Here is a 14,503-nt window from a genome sequence, read left to right on the forward strand (position 1 = left end):
AGAAATTTCCTATTTGATCTTTATATAAGATCTATATTAGATTTATCTTTGTCTTAATTATCTTGCAATATGCAGTTGCTTGAACTCTCTGAGCATTGTTCAGCTCAAAAATTCTGCACAACTTCTTTCAGAATGCACAAGTGGAAAAGTCAATATTTGACTGAGGTCTAGATTTGTTGTTCGATTTTATCTTTAAATCCTTTGCAGCTTTTTTTGTCTGTTGACCTGCTTCAAAATTAATATTAATGCTTGTTTTCTTATGTTGCTTTGGCAGGGAGGTTGCAGAGGGGGTAACATTTCCATAATTCATAATGAATTCTTTTTGATGTTCAAATTATCATGAGTACATTTTTACAGCTGGAAAAATAATTTAATTATTAGCTCTGCTGCCCTAGGCTGTAGCAACCTATGTACTGACCTAAGTTGATAGATGCATTAATTGCTGTCTCTTTTCTAGTCTTTCTAATACTTGCTGATGTTAATTCCAACTTTCTGAATCTTTTAATTTCTGGCAATGTCTCTTTTTTACCATGCTGCTCTATGGATTATAAAGGTGGGGATATTAGCAAAGTATATCCATCCCTTTTAAGTTACTCAGTGCACAACCACAACACCTCAAATGAATTAGATTACTGTAGCACTTACAGACAACATTTAGCTGTTCCAAATGATTCAAGAAGGGCAATCAGCTACAAGAATGGCTGGCAAATGAGTCGTCAAAATGCAGAAGTCTGGAGCAGCACAGAAGAAACTGCTTCTCCTAAGATAAAATCTCGTAGCTGTGATGATCTGTTAACAGATGATCGTGATAGTTTTCCCAATGCACAGGCCAAATCTGAAAGCATGGGCTCTCTGTTATGTGAGGAGGACTCTAAAGAAGTTTGCCCAATGAACTGGTCCTCTCCCTATGCTGAGGGCCATGGTAGTAACAGGTCAAGAGTTCGTCACAGATCTGCACATGATGCCCCAGGTTTCCTAAAAATGTACAAGAAGATGCACCGCATCAATCGCAAGGACTTGATGAATTCTGAGGTGATTTGTTCTGTGAAGTCCAGAATCCTGCAGTATGAAAAAGAACAGCACAAAGCTATTCTTCAAGGCTGGAGAGAGTCTTCTACTGAAGAGGTGCCCAGAGACATGGTGCCAACTAGAATATCTGAATTTGAAAAATTAATTCAGAAGTCAAAGTCAATGCCAAACCTAGGTGATGAAATGTTGTCAACTGTTACGCTAGAACCTCCTAAAAATGGCTTATGTACAAAGAGGCGGTTTTCCATCGAATCCTTGCTGGAAGAAGAAAATGAAGGCAGACATCCCTCTCAGGTACAACGGAGCTACAAGTCTAAAACTCTGGTGCCAATTCATATTGAAGTGACCAGTGATGAGCCACAACGATCGCATATGGATTTTTCAGACAGTGATCAAGATGGAGTGGTTTCTGATCTCAGTGACTTTATCCAGATAGAGGGTTCATCCTTTTGTAGTGAAAGTGACTTTGACCACTTTTCCTTCACATCATCTGAAAGCTTTTATGGATCAGGCCATCACCACCACCACCACCGACATCTAATCAGCTCCTGCAAAGGGCGATGCCCAGCATCCTACACCCGCTTCACCACTATGCTAAAACATGAAAGGGCTAAACAAGAAACCACTGAAGATCCGAGGAGACAGGAAGCAGAATCTGGCCTCTCTAAGATAGCATTCCTAGTCAGTCCTGTGCCTTTCCGGAGGAAAAAAAGTGCAGCTCCTAAAAAACAAACTGAAAAGAAAAAATGCAAGTCATCTGTATTTGAAGCACTAGATTCTGCACTTAAAGACATCTGTGACCAAATTAAAGCTGAAAAAAGAAGGGGAAGCTTGCCTGACAACAGTATATTACACAGACTTATTACTGAGCTGCTTCCAGACATTCCAGAAAGGAATTCATCCCTTAAAGCTCTGAAAAAGAGTCCCATGCACCAGCCTTTTCATCCACTGCCTCAAGACGGTGCTATCCATTGCCCACTGTACCAGAATGATTGTGGAAGATTACCTCTTAGTGCCTCTTTTCCAGACGTGGACGCAACTAACAACAATGATAGTGTGCTGTGTTTCCAAGGTGGATTAACTTTCTTCCTCTATCCTTGTGATTCACTTATCCAGCCTTACTCCCTGTATTTCCCACCCTTTCGCTCTCCATTTTTATTTGTGTTGTCTAGAAGAAGCTTTCATCCCACAAAATTCTTAATGAAGTGTGTCATTTTTGCGTAGGTCATGAGGATAGATAAATTTGCTGTCTATTCACAAAATACAGTAAGCTGGACAACTGCAATAACTGTCTATTTCAAATAATAGATTACTAGAGCTATAAATTACAATGGTGTTATTAAATTAAGCAATGTGGGATTTTTTTCTCCAAGAAAAAGATCTTAAAGAAAGCAAATGCATGCATCATAAGATGCTGGTTAAATAGAAAACAATATGCAGATAACCCTTCCTTTAGTATTAAAAAAAAAAAAAAAGAATCTGCATCTAAAACATGTTGTACTGTATAGTTTTGTTAAATGTAAGTGATAAAAATGCTGTTAATTTTGCCAGTATCATAGAAAGTTGATTCTATTTCCTTATGAAAACCCACTAATTCTTCTGCTTTATATTGCTTTTTGTGAATAGACCCTAAGGTCATTTTAAGAAGTTCCCATTTCCACTGTTCAAACATTACAATTTCCAATTTCTGTGGCAGCAAACCTAGTTATGCTCATAGAATTTTAATGTTAATATCTATGATGTTTTGAGAAATATCCTATCCTCTTAGAAGGGTAATTCCCAATAATCAAAACTTGAATTAAACTGTCAGGGTGAGTGTAACTTATAAAAAAAGTCTGTCTTGACAGTGATTTGGTTTTAAAGTTACTACTTTTGAGTTGTTCATTGGTCTGCATCTCTTTGTCTCAAAAAAAATCACTTGAGCTTAATTTTTTTTTAAAAGTTTAACCTTGCAATATTAAAAGAAGCAAACTAGATTCATAGCAGGAGTGCACAAAGGTGTATCCCAGATGGTTTAGCTTAGTGTCTTTGGCAAGTCTGTCATTTCTCTTTTTAAATGGTAACATTTCTGTGTTAAAGAATTCTGCTTCTAGAAATACAGTCCTCTGTGACAGAGCACCTTTGAGAATTGAATGACATTACAAAGCTATTCTTAAAATCACAAATGGATGTAAGAATGTCTTCAATATATCAATTATGCAATATTTGATCACACCCATCTTACTTATCTTTAGTCTCACCTTTTTCTGTAACTTTTGCAAGTACCACACTAGTAAATTCTTATTTGAGGATAAATCAGAACTGAAGCTGTTACCATCTCTACTTAACTAGTTAAAATAGACATATTGAGAACAGAGAATTTGGTAAAAACAGCTATAAAACACAGTTCAGAATTTAATTAGTCATACTTGAGGCCTGATCATGATTAAACCTGTCAGGCAGTATGACACAATGAGACTGAAGTTAATGGAAATTGGACTGGTCACATATCACAGTTGCTAAATGAGAATTTTCCAGTCCTTTAAATCCACAGTGCAGACTAAATGTGGATTCCCAGTAGTTTCTGCAGCTATGAAGGAGCCTGGCATGAGGAAAGTGGTACTCTCTGTCAACATTAATATCCCTAAAGTAGTGTGGAGAATGACTACAGCAGAATATTCCATTGGCATCCATCAGCACCAGTCATGGCTGAGCCCTACTTCTAAAGAGGTTTCATATTTTGTTGGATCTGTGTGTCTCTTACAGCCACCATCCACACAGAGATCCTAAGGTCATAGCAAAAAACACTGAAAACTTAATATTGAATACATAAGGAGCTGTATAGAAGGAAATTGTTCTTCCTAAAGCTGCTACATTTTCACTCCTTCCCTCCCATGTCCTTCTCTTTCTGTTAGAGTTTAAAGACAATATGTGTTTGGAGGCATTATATCTTTAGGTTTATACAGCAAGCCTAGATCCTCATTCACAGACTCAAGCCATATCAAGAAAGCTGTTCAGAACTGGGACTGTGAAATACTTGTTGGTGATGACATACTTGCAACCAAAGACATAAATAATACAATTATCTCATTTCAGTTTTTGCCTCTCCTGTATTTATCAATAGCCTGAAGCTTTTGTGGCTTAGCCAGCAGCCCACTGGAGACCATATACATCTTTCTTCTGTAAGACCCCAACATAACGGATGAGATGCTTTCAATTCTTTTTCTTTTTTTTTTTCCACTTGTACTTCTTTAGAAATGTATGGGCTTGGTAAGAACAGGTTGTGCGAATGAAGTCAAAGGAAGACAAACATCAGTCATATGTCTCCACTAGCAGGTATCACTGTGGCAGTAGGAGACCAAAGTAGTACATCTCAGAACTCAAGAGGCAGTTCATTTCATCCTATGGTCTGAAATAATTCAGTTATATTTTCATTTCACAATGGCAACTTGCAGAGCTATAAATGCTGCTCAGATTTTGATTTTATTTTTATTAAAACATGGAAAGATGTATTCACCATCCCATAATGTACCATCCTGTAGTAAACATTGGTAAACTGTGCTTTAGAGAAAATATGCCACATAGATTGGTGAGCAATGATTTGTACTCCATTTCTTAAAACAATTGTTTTTATGAAATAATATCCTTTTAAATTCCCTTATGCTGCCTAACAAGTACCCCTGGTAAAGTAAAAATACATCTCTACATCACTTAGGAGGCAACAATTTTTATTCACAATTTTCTCATTGAAGCATGCTTTAATCATGTGTTGTGCCTGTAATTATGTGTTTATATTGTTGGCATTCCAAAACAGTTTCTTGCACCCCGATGAAGTCCCAGTACTGCTGTCATGTCTTCCATTTGGTTCAGTAGGGTTCATCCCTTCGTACAGTGAGGCATGATTTTGCTCTCTTGATCCTCTATCATACATTCTTCTGCTCTGGATCAGAGGACAGCCTTTACTTTAGAGCCAGTATCTTTTTTTTCTTTCTTTCTTTCAAGGTGCACTTTAGCCATCAGATCATGTGCTTTTCTTTCTATTAAAAGTAAAACAATAGATTTCACTGTCTCTTCACCCCCTAAATGAAACCAAGCAGAATCAGGGATTTGAATGGTTTTGTTTAATTTACCATCGTTTCACATAATTTCTGTTTTCAGTAGACCAGGAGTCTCCTGGAAGCTATTCTTCTGCTTTCACTGATGTGGCACGATGTACTCCAAGGGAGAGAAGAGGAACTACAGACAAAGAGGTAGTGAAACAACAATAAATAATGCAGCAATATCCATATGGAAAATTGGTAACAAATCTAAGGCAAGATGTGTGTTGGTTTTATGACATTGTAATGATACAGATCAAAAGAATGGTTACTTATCATCATACAATCAGATGGGACAGCATGCTTTTTCATTAAGGAGATTGGTACTTCAAGAAATTAAAAGAATATCAAGCTTTGTAAGATAAGCTGCATCTTCTATTTATGTTTAAATAGATCCGGACATAAGTTTACTAGTTGTTGATAGTCTTTGGTCAACTTTGACAAAGTGGGTGTTTGGGACAGAGGAGAATAGCAGATGTGACTGGGGAAGGGCTTTTTTAAGAATCAGAATGTTGTGCAAAGAAACTGCCTCAGTAGTTTCAAAACTGATACAAAGAACATCTGTATTTCACCATTATTTTTGTTTAGAAAAAGCAAAAACACTGGTGTGTTAGACAAAAGCATTTATCCTAAGAGCAATCTCTAATTTCTGTAGCAGTTGGTGATTGTAATTATATACTGATTGCTTGTATTAATGCTTTGAAAGAGGAAATGGAAGCCAACATACAACCTGGAAAGTAACAAAGTATCGCTGAAAAGTATACACACAAAAAAAAATGAGTCTATCATTCAGTATCTTAAGGATATTTCTAGATCTAGGACTATAAATACTCTCCAAACAGGCTTCAGGGATTTTGTTCAATCATAAAGCATGTACATTTATATTAACCAACATCTGCAGACCACAGACTGTCTGTTGATTTTCATTAAAATATTGCACAAAATAATGGCAGCATAAAAGAGTACTGCATTGCATTTGAATTGCTAATATTTAAGGTTTTGCTCTGGGCCATCTACCTTGTTAAATGGTGGTAGAGAACTGGTTACAGGATCTGAATTCAGATCCACTAACACCCCACTGGCATGGTTATATTACTGCAATTCGATTAAGAGTCCAATTTCAAAAAAACACTGCTCATCACAAAATAAAGGTTAAAAAAGTTCCAGGAGCCATATTATATGTTCATTTTCAAGAATTCTGTGACATTGAAAGTCAGCTTTCAATTTGAAAATATGTAAAATACTTACACTACAAGCCATTTTTAAGATTGCTGTAATTTAAAAAAATGAAAGAAGAAAGGCTTCTGTTTCCAGTATGTTTTGTACATTTCAAAGGATTTTCTATTTAATCTGCTCCACTGTTCTTTTAATATTATCCTCCTCCTTCCATTGTTTGCTTTAGTAGCTACAGCACCAGCTGTACCAAAATCAAGAAAGAGTGAAAAGGGCTTAGATACAGTTGATGATATGAATATCCCCTCCTGTCTAAAAGACTTTTTAACAACAGCAGAGAACAGAAAAATGGTTTTAAATTTAGGCCATCTTATTAGAAGGAGACCTGTAATGGAAAATTGTATTAGTATTACAAAATGAAGTTGACATGATCCCTGTAATAACTTTGAGGACTTTTTTGTTATAGCAAAGACAGTGCTCTAGGTGTGCTAAATGTGCTAGCTTTTAGATGACAAGAAGGGAGAGAAGCCAGTCAACAACGTCTGGCCTGGAAGAAAGGTGAAAATGCAAAATTTACAAGTGTTCCCTTTTTATTAATCTTATAAGAAGATGTATCCCTTTACATCATTACACATAGTATCTCTCTGAAACAGTGTAATTGCTCTTTCTAGTCCCCAATATTTAAAAACATACCAATCTCTCTGTGCTAGTACTTGCAGAGAAAGTCTAAATCACTTTACCAAATATCCTCACATAATACTGCCAATCACTTCTCACACCTCCCTCTGAAGTATCTAGTGCTGGTTTTCTGTCAGAGGCAGACACTAGAGGAGTGAAGCTCTTGGGTCAGATCACAGTTCGTGGTTTCAGCACAGTTTTGAAAACAGTGAAAGTATAGGTGTCAACCACACAGGTGAGGAGGGGTAGGGATGTTTTACAGGTTTGGTGGTTTGCTTACGGATACTTGGTGATAGAACTTGGTAAATATATGAAAGGAATTATATTATGTGATTGCCTGTGATAGCAAGAGAGCTGCACAAATGACTCAGGAGATCACTTCCAGTCCTTCAGACTTGCTTAAAACTATGAATGTGATTATAGAAATGCAAAATATTCCCAACCTTTTCTAGCTGTCAAAGTAATTTTTCCTTTATGTATACATATATACATTTAAAAAATGTGATGCAGTATTTGCAGTTGAAATTAGCCTAAAGATAACAAGTTTAACAGAAGAGTCATCTAAATGTTAGAGAATATTAAGCATGTACCATTGTACCTAGAGATCTAGTTGCCTACATGTCACATTAGCATTTAATTAATTTTTTTTTTACTTTTGTAGTTCTCTTAAACATAAAATTGCCAAGCAGTCTCTATTAAAATTTAGCTGCTATTTCTGTTTTTAAAACTCTAATTCCCAAACACCTAACTGCCTTAAAAAAGGAAGCTGTGTATTTAATTGCTTGTTACTGCAAGAACCACTGTAAGGCACACGTCCTTTTCTTTTTAGATCTTGGTTACCTTTTTAAAAGCTGAAACATGTCTACTATATAGTAATACTACCTGAATGTATTAATCACTTTGCCTGCTTTTCAGAAACTGCCAGCTAGAGCTGTATATGACTTTAAAGCTCAGACTGCTAAGTAAGTACTAGACTTTTGTTGCTTTAAGAATTCTTAATTCAAGAAAGCTCTTTATAGCACTTGTGGCAGCTAACTGCTGTTCTAGCCAGTTTCAAAAGCAATTGCCGTGGAAGCAGAGGACCCTGCTTGACGTCACAGTAGTCTCTGCATTAGCAAACTGTGTGAAAAGTTATTTTGTAATAAAAATGTTTTGAATTATTGTATTCTCCATTGTATTTGTTTGAACACATGAATGCTGTGCATCTTCAGCCTTCTAGAGCATGAGTCCTGAGGGTCTCCCACTGAATGCTCTTCCATTTTTGTGAACTCTATTTAGGTTACACAAGGTACAATGCTTCAAATATTGTCATCAGTAGTGTGCTTATCAAATTCTGTATAATGCTTCAGCATCTTCCTGTTCACCTTAACGTGCATAGGCTCTCCCCAGGATGTAACATGTTCCATACCAAGACAAACCACAGTGGTCCATAAGAAAAAGAAAATCAGGAAACACTGTTTAGGATATGAGAGAGTCAAAATAGAGTGCTTATATTTCATACCTGCTGTTGTGCTGATGATCCAGGGCAGTTAAAGGGTCTTTAAATATGACCAGACTTTGCCACTAGTATTACATTAGCTGTGTCTGGTAGAAAACTCACAACCTGAATTATCAGAACAGCAGATTAGTTCTTGAAAAACTAAATGGATGACGTAGCAAAGAACTCCCAGGCCAGGATCTGAAAATGTTCTTAATGATTTGACACACCTGAAGGATAGGATGCCATTCAGAGGGACCTGGACAAGCTTGAGAAGTGGAACCGTGGGAACCTCATGAGGTTCAACAAGGCCAAGTACAAGGTCCTGCACCTTGGTCGAGGCAATCCCTGGTATCAATACAGGCTGGAGGATGAAGGCACTGAGAACAGCCCTGCGGAGAAGGACTTGGGGGTACTGGTGGACAAAAAGCTGGATATGAGCTGGCAATGTTCACTCACAGCCCAGAAGGCCAACCGTATCCTGGGCTGCATCAAAAGAAGCGTGGCCAGCAGGTCAAGGGAGGTGACTCTGCCCCTCTACTCTGCTCTGATGAGAACCCACCTGGAGTACTGTGTCCAGCTCTCAAGTGGGAGGGCCACAAAAATGATCAGAGGGATGGAACACTTCTCCTAGGAAGAAAGACTAAGAGAGTTGGAGTTGTTCAGCCTGGAGAAGAAAAGGCTCTGGACAGACCTTAGTGTGCCTTTTCAATACTTAAATGGGGCCTAATAAGAAAGATGGGGACAGACTTTTTAACAACAAGACAAGGGGTAATGGTTTTAAACTAAAAGAGGGTAGATTTAGACTAGATATAAAGAAGAATTTTTTTTATGATGAGGGTGGTAAAACACTGGCACAGGTTGCCCAGAGAGGTGGTAGAAGCCCCATCCCTGGAAACATTCAAGGTCAGGCTGGATGGGGCTCTGAGCAACCTGATCTAGTTGAAGATGTTCCTGCTCACTGCAGAGGGGTTGGACTAGATGACCTTTAAAGCTCCCTTCTAACTCATACCATTCTATGATTTGGATAATTTCCTTTTTGGCATCCAACATTAAGCATACCACAGGCCCTGAGTTTCAGAAATGGTGAGAACGTGTTCTTCATGCTTCTGAACATCAGCCTTGAAAGAAAAATGCATAGAGCAGAAGCACACTAAGCTGTGCTGCTGCAAAAAGACAGTAATAGGCCATAGAGACATGGGATGTATTCTATAGTTCTCCCTCCTGATTTCATAAAGAACACTAAATACCCCTCAGATGCCTGTCATAAAAGCAGAATCTAAACAGGCACTCAGAAGACATCATACTTGCACGTAGACCCTATACTAAGTGTTCTGGTAATAACCAGCAATACTTCCTTGGAATCACAGTGTAAAACAGGCCTATACAGCTTACAAGTAGTACCTGGGATTTGTAAATGTGAATAGTTTCTTTTTATATGGTATAATCAACTGGTAAATGTACCACAGCTGTGACACTTCTTCAGATGTTTAGTTGCTACATTCTGTTTCAGTTTGGAACTGTAAAGATCTCAGAAACTCTGCTAGCAGAGGAGTTAAATGTAAAGCTGTAAACATCTGATCTAAATAAATTTGTTACAGAGAGCTGTCCTTTAAGAAAGGAGATACTGTCTATATCCTCAGGAAAATTGATCAAAACTGGTATGAGGGTGAGCACCATGGAAGAGTTGGAATATTCCCAATTTCCTATGTTGAGGTTTGTTCTCTGTTTTAATTCCTTGAATTAATTTGGGCAATAGGTCCACAAACTGTATGGGAATGATGAAAATCTGTGATTTTTCTTTTTCCTTAGAAACTTTTTCCCCCAGAAAAAGCACAGCCTGCCAGGCCACCTCCCCCTGCACAGATTGGAGAGATTGGAGAAGCTATTGCCAAATACAATTTCAGTGCAGACACAAATGTGGAGTTATCACTTAGAAAGGTACAGTTTAGAACTATCTTTATCAAAATACCATTATAGTCTCTACTGCTACAAAGAATTAATAGATAGGTAAATACTGTGCTTTGGTGCACTCTGCACTCAATATTTGCTATGCACAAAGCAATGTAATGGTAGGAAACCACTAACCTAAGAGCTTACTGGCTTGCAATCTTACACAGCTACCTGCAAATAGTTAAATATGTTCTGCATGTAAACTGGATTGTGGTAGATTAGCATATGGAAACATCTGCTAACTGCCTACCTACATTTCTAGTTTTCACTTCAATTATCCAGTTCCCTTTTTTTAATAATTATTTGTGGCTGTCACAATTATCATTATAAGGTTTTTTAATATAGAAGAAGTAGAAAAAAAATACAGAAATAGAAAAAAATACAAAAAATAGACAAATATAGAAAAAAGGCTGAGATATTTTTGTGAATGTAACAGCAATTTTTGCAAATATTTCATTCAATAACAGTCTACTTTTTATAACATTCTCTTATTCTAATTATATATAGTTAATTATACTTAATTATACTTAATTGCACATGAGCAAAATAAATGTTTAATTTCTGAGGTTTGTCAGACACTGGAATATTACCACTGTAGAGAAACTTTATTATTGCAGATATTGTATACTTAGTTGTACGTAGGATATACTTTTTATCTACTGTTAATTTCTGCCTCTTACTGATTTGTTTTGGGTTTTTGGCTTTTGGGGTTTTTTTAAGAATTAAGAGTTCATAGAAATTATTCAGTGAATTATTTTCTTTTGAAATAAGAGTAAGGATACAGATTTTTGATGCTGACCTAGAGCCTAATCCTATCATTGAAGATAATGGGTGTTTTTCTACTAATTTGAGATTGGCAAATTTCAGAGAGGTCTAAAAAAAAAAAATCAGGAATAGTAACTTAGAGAACTAGCAGTTGGGGGGTAGTTTGATTATTTATTTATTCTTAAAATTCTCTTTTGTGCTTATTGTGGTGGTCATAATCTCAACAGCTCAGTTTTGGTTTGTTTCTAAAAGTTAACTTACACTGGTTTTCTTTTGTTCCACCCCACTAAAGATATTTTTAAGGTATTTCACAAACCAACTACAGAAACCCAAGAGAACACAAAAGTAATAGGGAAGAATTTGTCACAAAAAGACACATTGAAAAAAGCACATCATGTAAAACAAAGGAGAGGGGAGCTCGTGGAGTTCCACTACAGAGGAAAGTTTGAATAGAAAGTTAGCATTATCCATTTCAGTTGCTAAGCTCTCCAAAAACACTAAGTGAGGCATTGCACATCATTTTTACACAGGAAAAGCATTTCTTTCTTTATCTCTCCCTTGAACTCATGTTTTAACTTTCTACCTCTACTTATTCCAGTTTGACTGGTGACAAAACAGTTGCATGGATTTCATTTTTTAACTTTTATCACTTTTAAGGACAAATGGGGACAGCAGTCACTATTGCATATTACAGTTAGGGTGTTAGCTAGTAGTTTGACCAACAATGAAAACAGGTTATATTCCAAATAAAAGTTTAAATGCTAATCCCCCAACCAAAAGTAGCAGACTACACGAGTTCCCCCTCTGATAAAAGAATAGTACTTGCAGTCCATGACTCATCCCCCATTTTGCTGGAATGATAGTTGTATACGTGGTTATTATAAATGTGAGGAGAAATGTGAAAATGGAGATGATTCTCAAGATTGATGGGAAACAGCATGGCAGGGAAAATAATTCTGTGTATTAAAATAATATCTGCTATTAAAAAAATTAACTTACAATGTATGTGCTGATAACTCATTTTCATAATGCATTTCAGGGAGACAGAGTAATTCTTCTTAAGCAAGTTGATCAAAACTGGTATGAAGGTAAAATACCAGGAACCAACAGACAAGGCATCTTCCCTGTTTCCTATGTAGAAGTCATCAAAAAGAATGCGTCAAAAAGTGTTGATGACTACCCTGATCCTCCAATACCCAAAAGCTATTCTAGTGACAGAATACACCACTTAAGTTCAACTAAGGTAAGGATTTATTTTTCCTTTGCTATCACCTCTAGACTGGGTTTACAAGGATTCATAATTTTTTTTGTTAGCATAATACATAATTTACACATTAAGTACACTACATTTTCTTCTCTGCATGGGTAGAATTGCATTACTAACTTGTTATTAAAGTATTTTAATAGCCCAGTATGTGTCTTATATTCTGCTAGGATGTTTGCTCTTTTCTTCATTAGCTATTACATTATTGAGCATAGGGTCAAGCAAAATCTGGGCAGAAAAGTCAAGCTGACGGAAGAAAATTTATTTGGGAATCTTAGAAAGAATTTGATCATTAAGGATAAGTCTAGCAGACTTTTCATAGTGCAGCGTGAAGACGTTCCCATAACACGTGACACAGCTGTCATAAAAGCCTCCAGTCCCATAAGCACACAAAGGGCAAGAGAGGGCAGTTTGCGTGGGGACACAGCTTGCCAAGACCAGTTCTGTGCCTTTTGAAGTAAAGGACAATAGCTAATGACTCTGTACTATAACCTTCCTCCTTCTGCCTTTCATACTGTAGAGGAGGCTGTTGATACAACAGAGGTTCTTTGGCTTGGTGTGACAACAGTGACAGTATTGTTTCATTTTGTAGTGAGGTAAATGTCATCACATTGCCAACGAGCTTGGATTCAGACCTTTATAGCTGTAATTTTTCACACCAAATGTCTGATGTAGGTTCTGAATTCTTTTCATTTCTAGTCTACATAACCATCCTAGATTATACTACATGATGTTGCAAAAATATCCCTTTATTCCAATTTATCATTCACTCATGAGATTTCAGTCACCTGTGCAGGGAACATAACTTTTATTGCAGTGGTAGAAACTAAGAAAGCTTCTATGTGCAAACTGTGATGAGCATTAATGTATTATCAATGATTTTGAACACTCAAGACGGAAAGTTTTCTAAATCTTCCTCTTTACCTTTGTTGCTTCAGCATGGGCAGTGGGTTTTGTGTGTAATTACAAACTTCTTATACTGCTATTAATCTCTTATTTGTTTCAGTTGGTTTTGCTCCCTTTTCTAGTTCAATATACTTGCATACTGGTGCTCATTTAGATGCTTCATCTTTGAGATAAGTTCCATGGTTACTTGTAGCTTTGGGGACAGCTGCCAAAAGCTATAATTATAGACCACAGTGGCCTCTGAAAATACTGCTTACAATTAAACAATATGAGCTGATTTTGGACAGTTGCTAGAACAGATCTTGTCTTTTTTTCCAGAATGTCTCACAACAGAGAACTAGGTCCTCTCTCTTCCCTTCCAACAAAATCATTGAAATACCATTAAATTCTGTAGCTGCAGACTGAGGTGTTCATAAGCTAGGGACCCTTATTATTACAGGAATCCAGAGGTTCCTAAAGGCAAGTCAAGAGTATGAAGCAACTTAGGTGCTCCATATCACAGAGCTGTCTCTCTGTGTTTGGAGATGCCTCTCTCCTAATTTTTATGGAGCATCCTGTATGTCTCTAAGGCATCCTGCAGATAAAGCTGGTGTTTGTGTAACCCCTGTAACCCTTGTTGAGCATAGCTGGTGCTTCAGACCATTTACATTCAGATTACAAAACTGTCCTGCCACTATTCTTAAGTTAGTTATTATTAAATTAGTTCTGTAGGGGAGAAGTGGAAGTCTTCTTTCTAACGTAGGAAACTTTTGCAATCATCTGGTTCTAGCATACGTCGAAACAAACAGAAAAAGAGCCTCTACTGACACTCTTAAACAGACATCTTGTTTCTGAATTCAACTGTATTCACAAATGGCAATACCACGTAAGAAGACATCTTGTTCCTCACTACATAGAAGGACTTTAGCAGTCCTTAGTGTGTTCTGGGTTTTTACCAGAATTACTGATACCACTTTTCCTAGAGGAATTGCAACTTCTCTGGCCTAATGGCAATAAAAATAAATAAACAATACAAGTCAGGAGCAAGTTTTGCTCTACTTAACTTGTCCTAAACCATCTAGATCTTTAGCTCTAGCGCAGCCTGTAGCCACAGGAAACTAAAAATGGCAATGTTTCCTCAGCAGTATTATTGACCTTGAAACCACAGATTAGAGGCCCTTGTTGGAAGAGGAAAGATGAGGG

General features: G+C 37.0%; 1 protein-coding gene across 1 annotated transcript in view; it reads left to right on the plus strand.

Moving 5' to 3' along the window:
* The window catches only part of LOC104532693 (sorbin and SH3 domain-containing protein 2), a gene marked incomplete at its 5' end in the record, with an annotated part of 36,265 nt that overhangs the window by 18,441 nt on the left and 3,321 nt on the right, over positions 1–14,503 (plus strand). The window contains 6 exons of the mRNA XM_029087466.1: positions 554–2,101; positions 5,167–5,258; positions 7,872–7,918; positions 10,035–10,149; positions 10,246–10,374; positions 12,191–12,394. Of these exons, the coding sequence (XP_028943299.1) occupies positions 554–2,101; positions 5,167–5,258; positions 7,872–7,918; positions 10,035–10,149; positions 10,246–10,374; positions 12,191–12,394 (2,135 nt within the window). The remainder of the gene's footprint in view (positions 1–553; positions 2,102–5,166; positions 5,259–7,871; positions 7,919–10,034; positions 10,150–10,245; positions 10,375–12,190; positions 12,395–14,503) is intronic.

The sequence above is a fragment of the Antrostomus carolinensis genome, unplaced genomic scaffold (assembly GCF_000700745.2).
Source record: "Antrostomus carolinensis isolate BGI_N321 unplaced genomic scaffold, ASM70074v2 scaffold28831, whole genome shotgun sequence".
In the NCBI taxonomy this organism is placed as follows: Eukaryota; Metazoa; Chordata; class Aves; order Caprimulgiformes; family Caprimulgidae; genus Antrostomus; species Antrostomus carolinensis.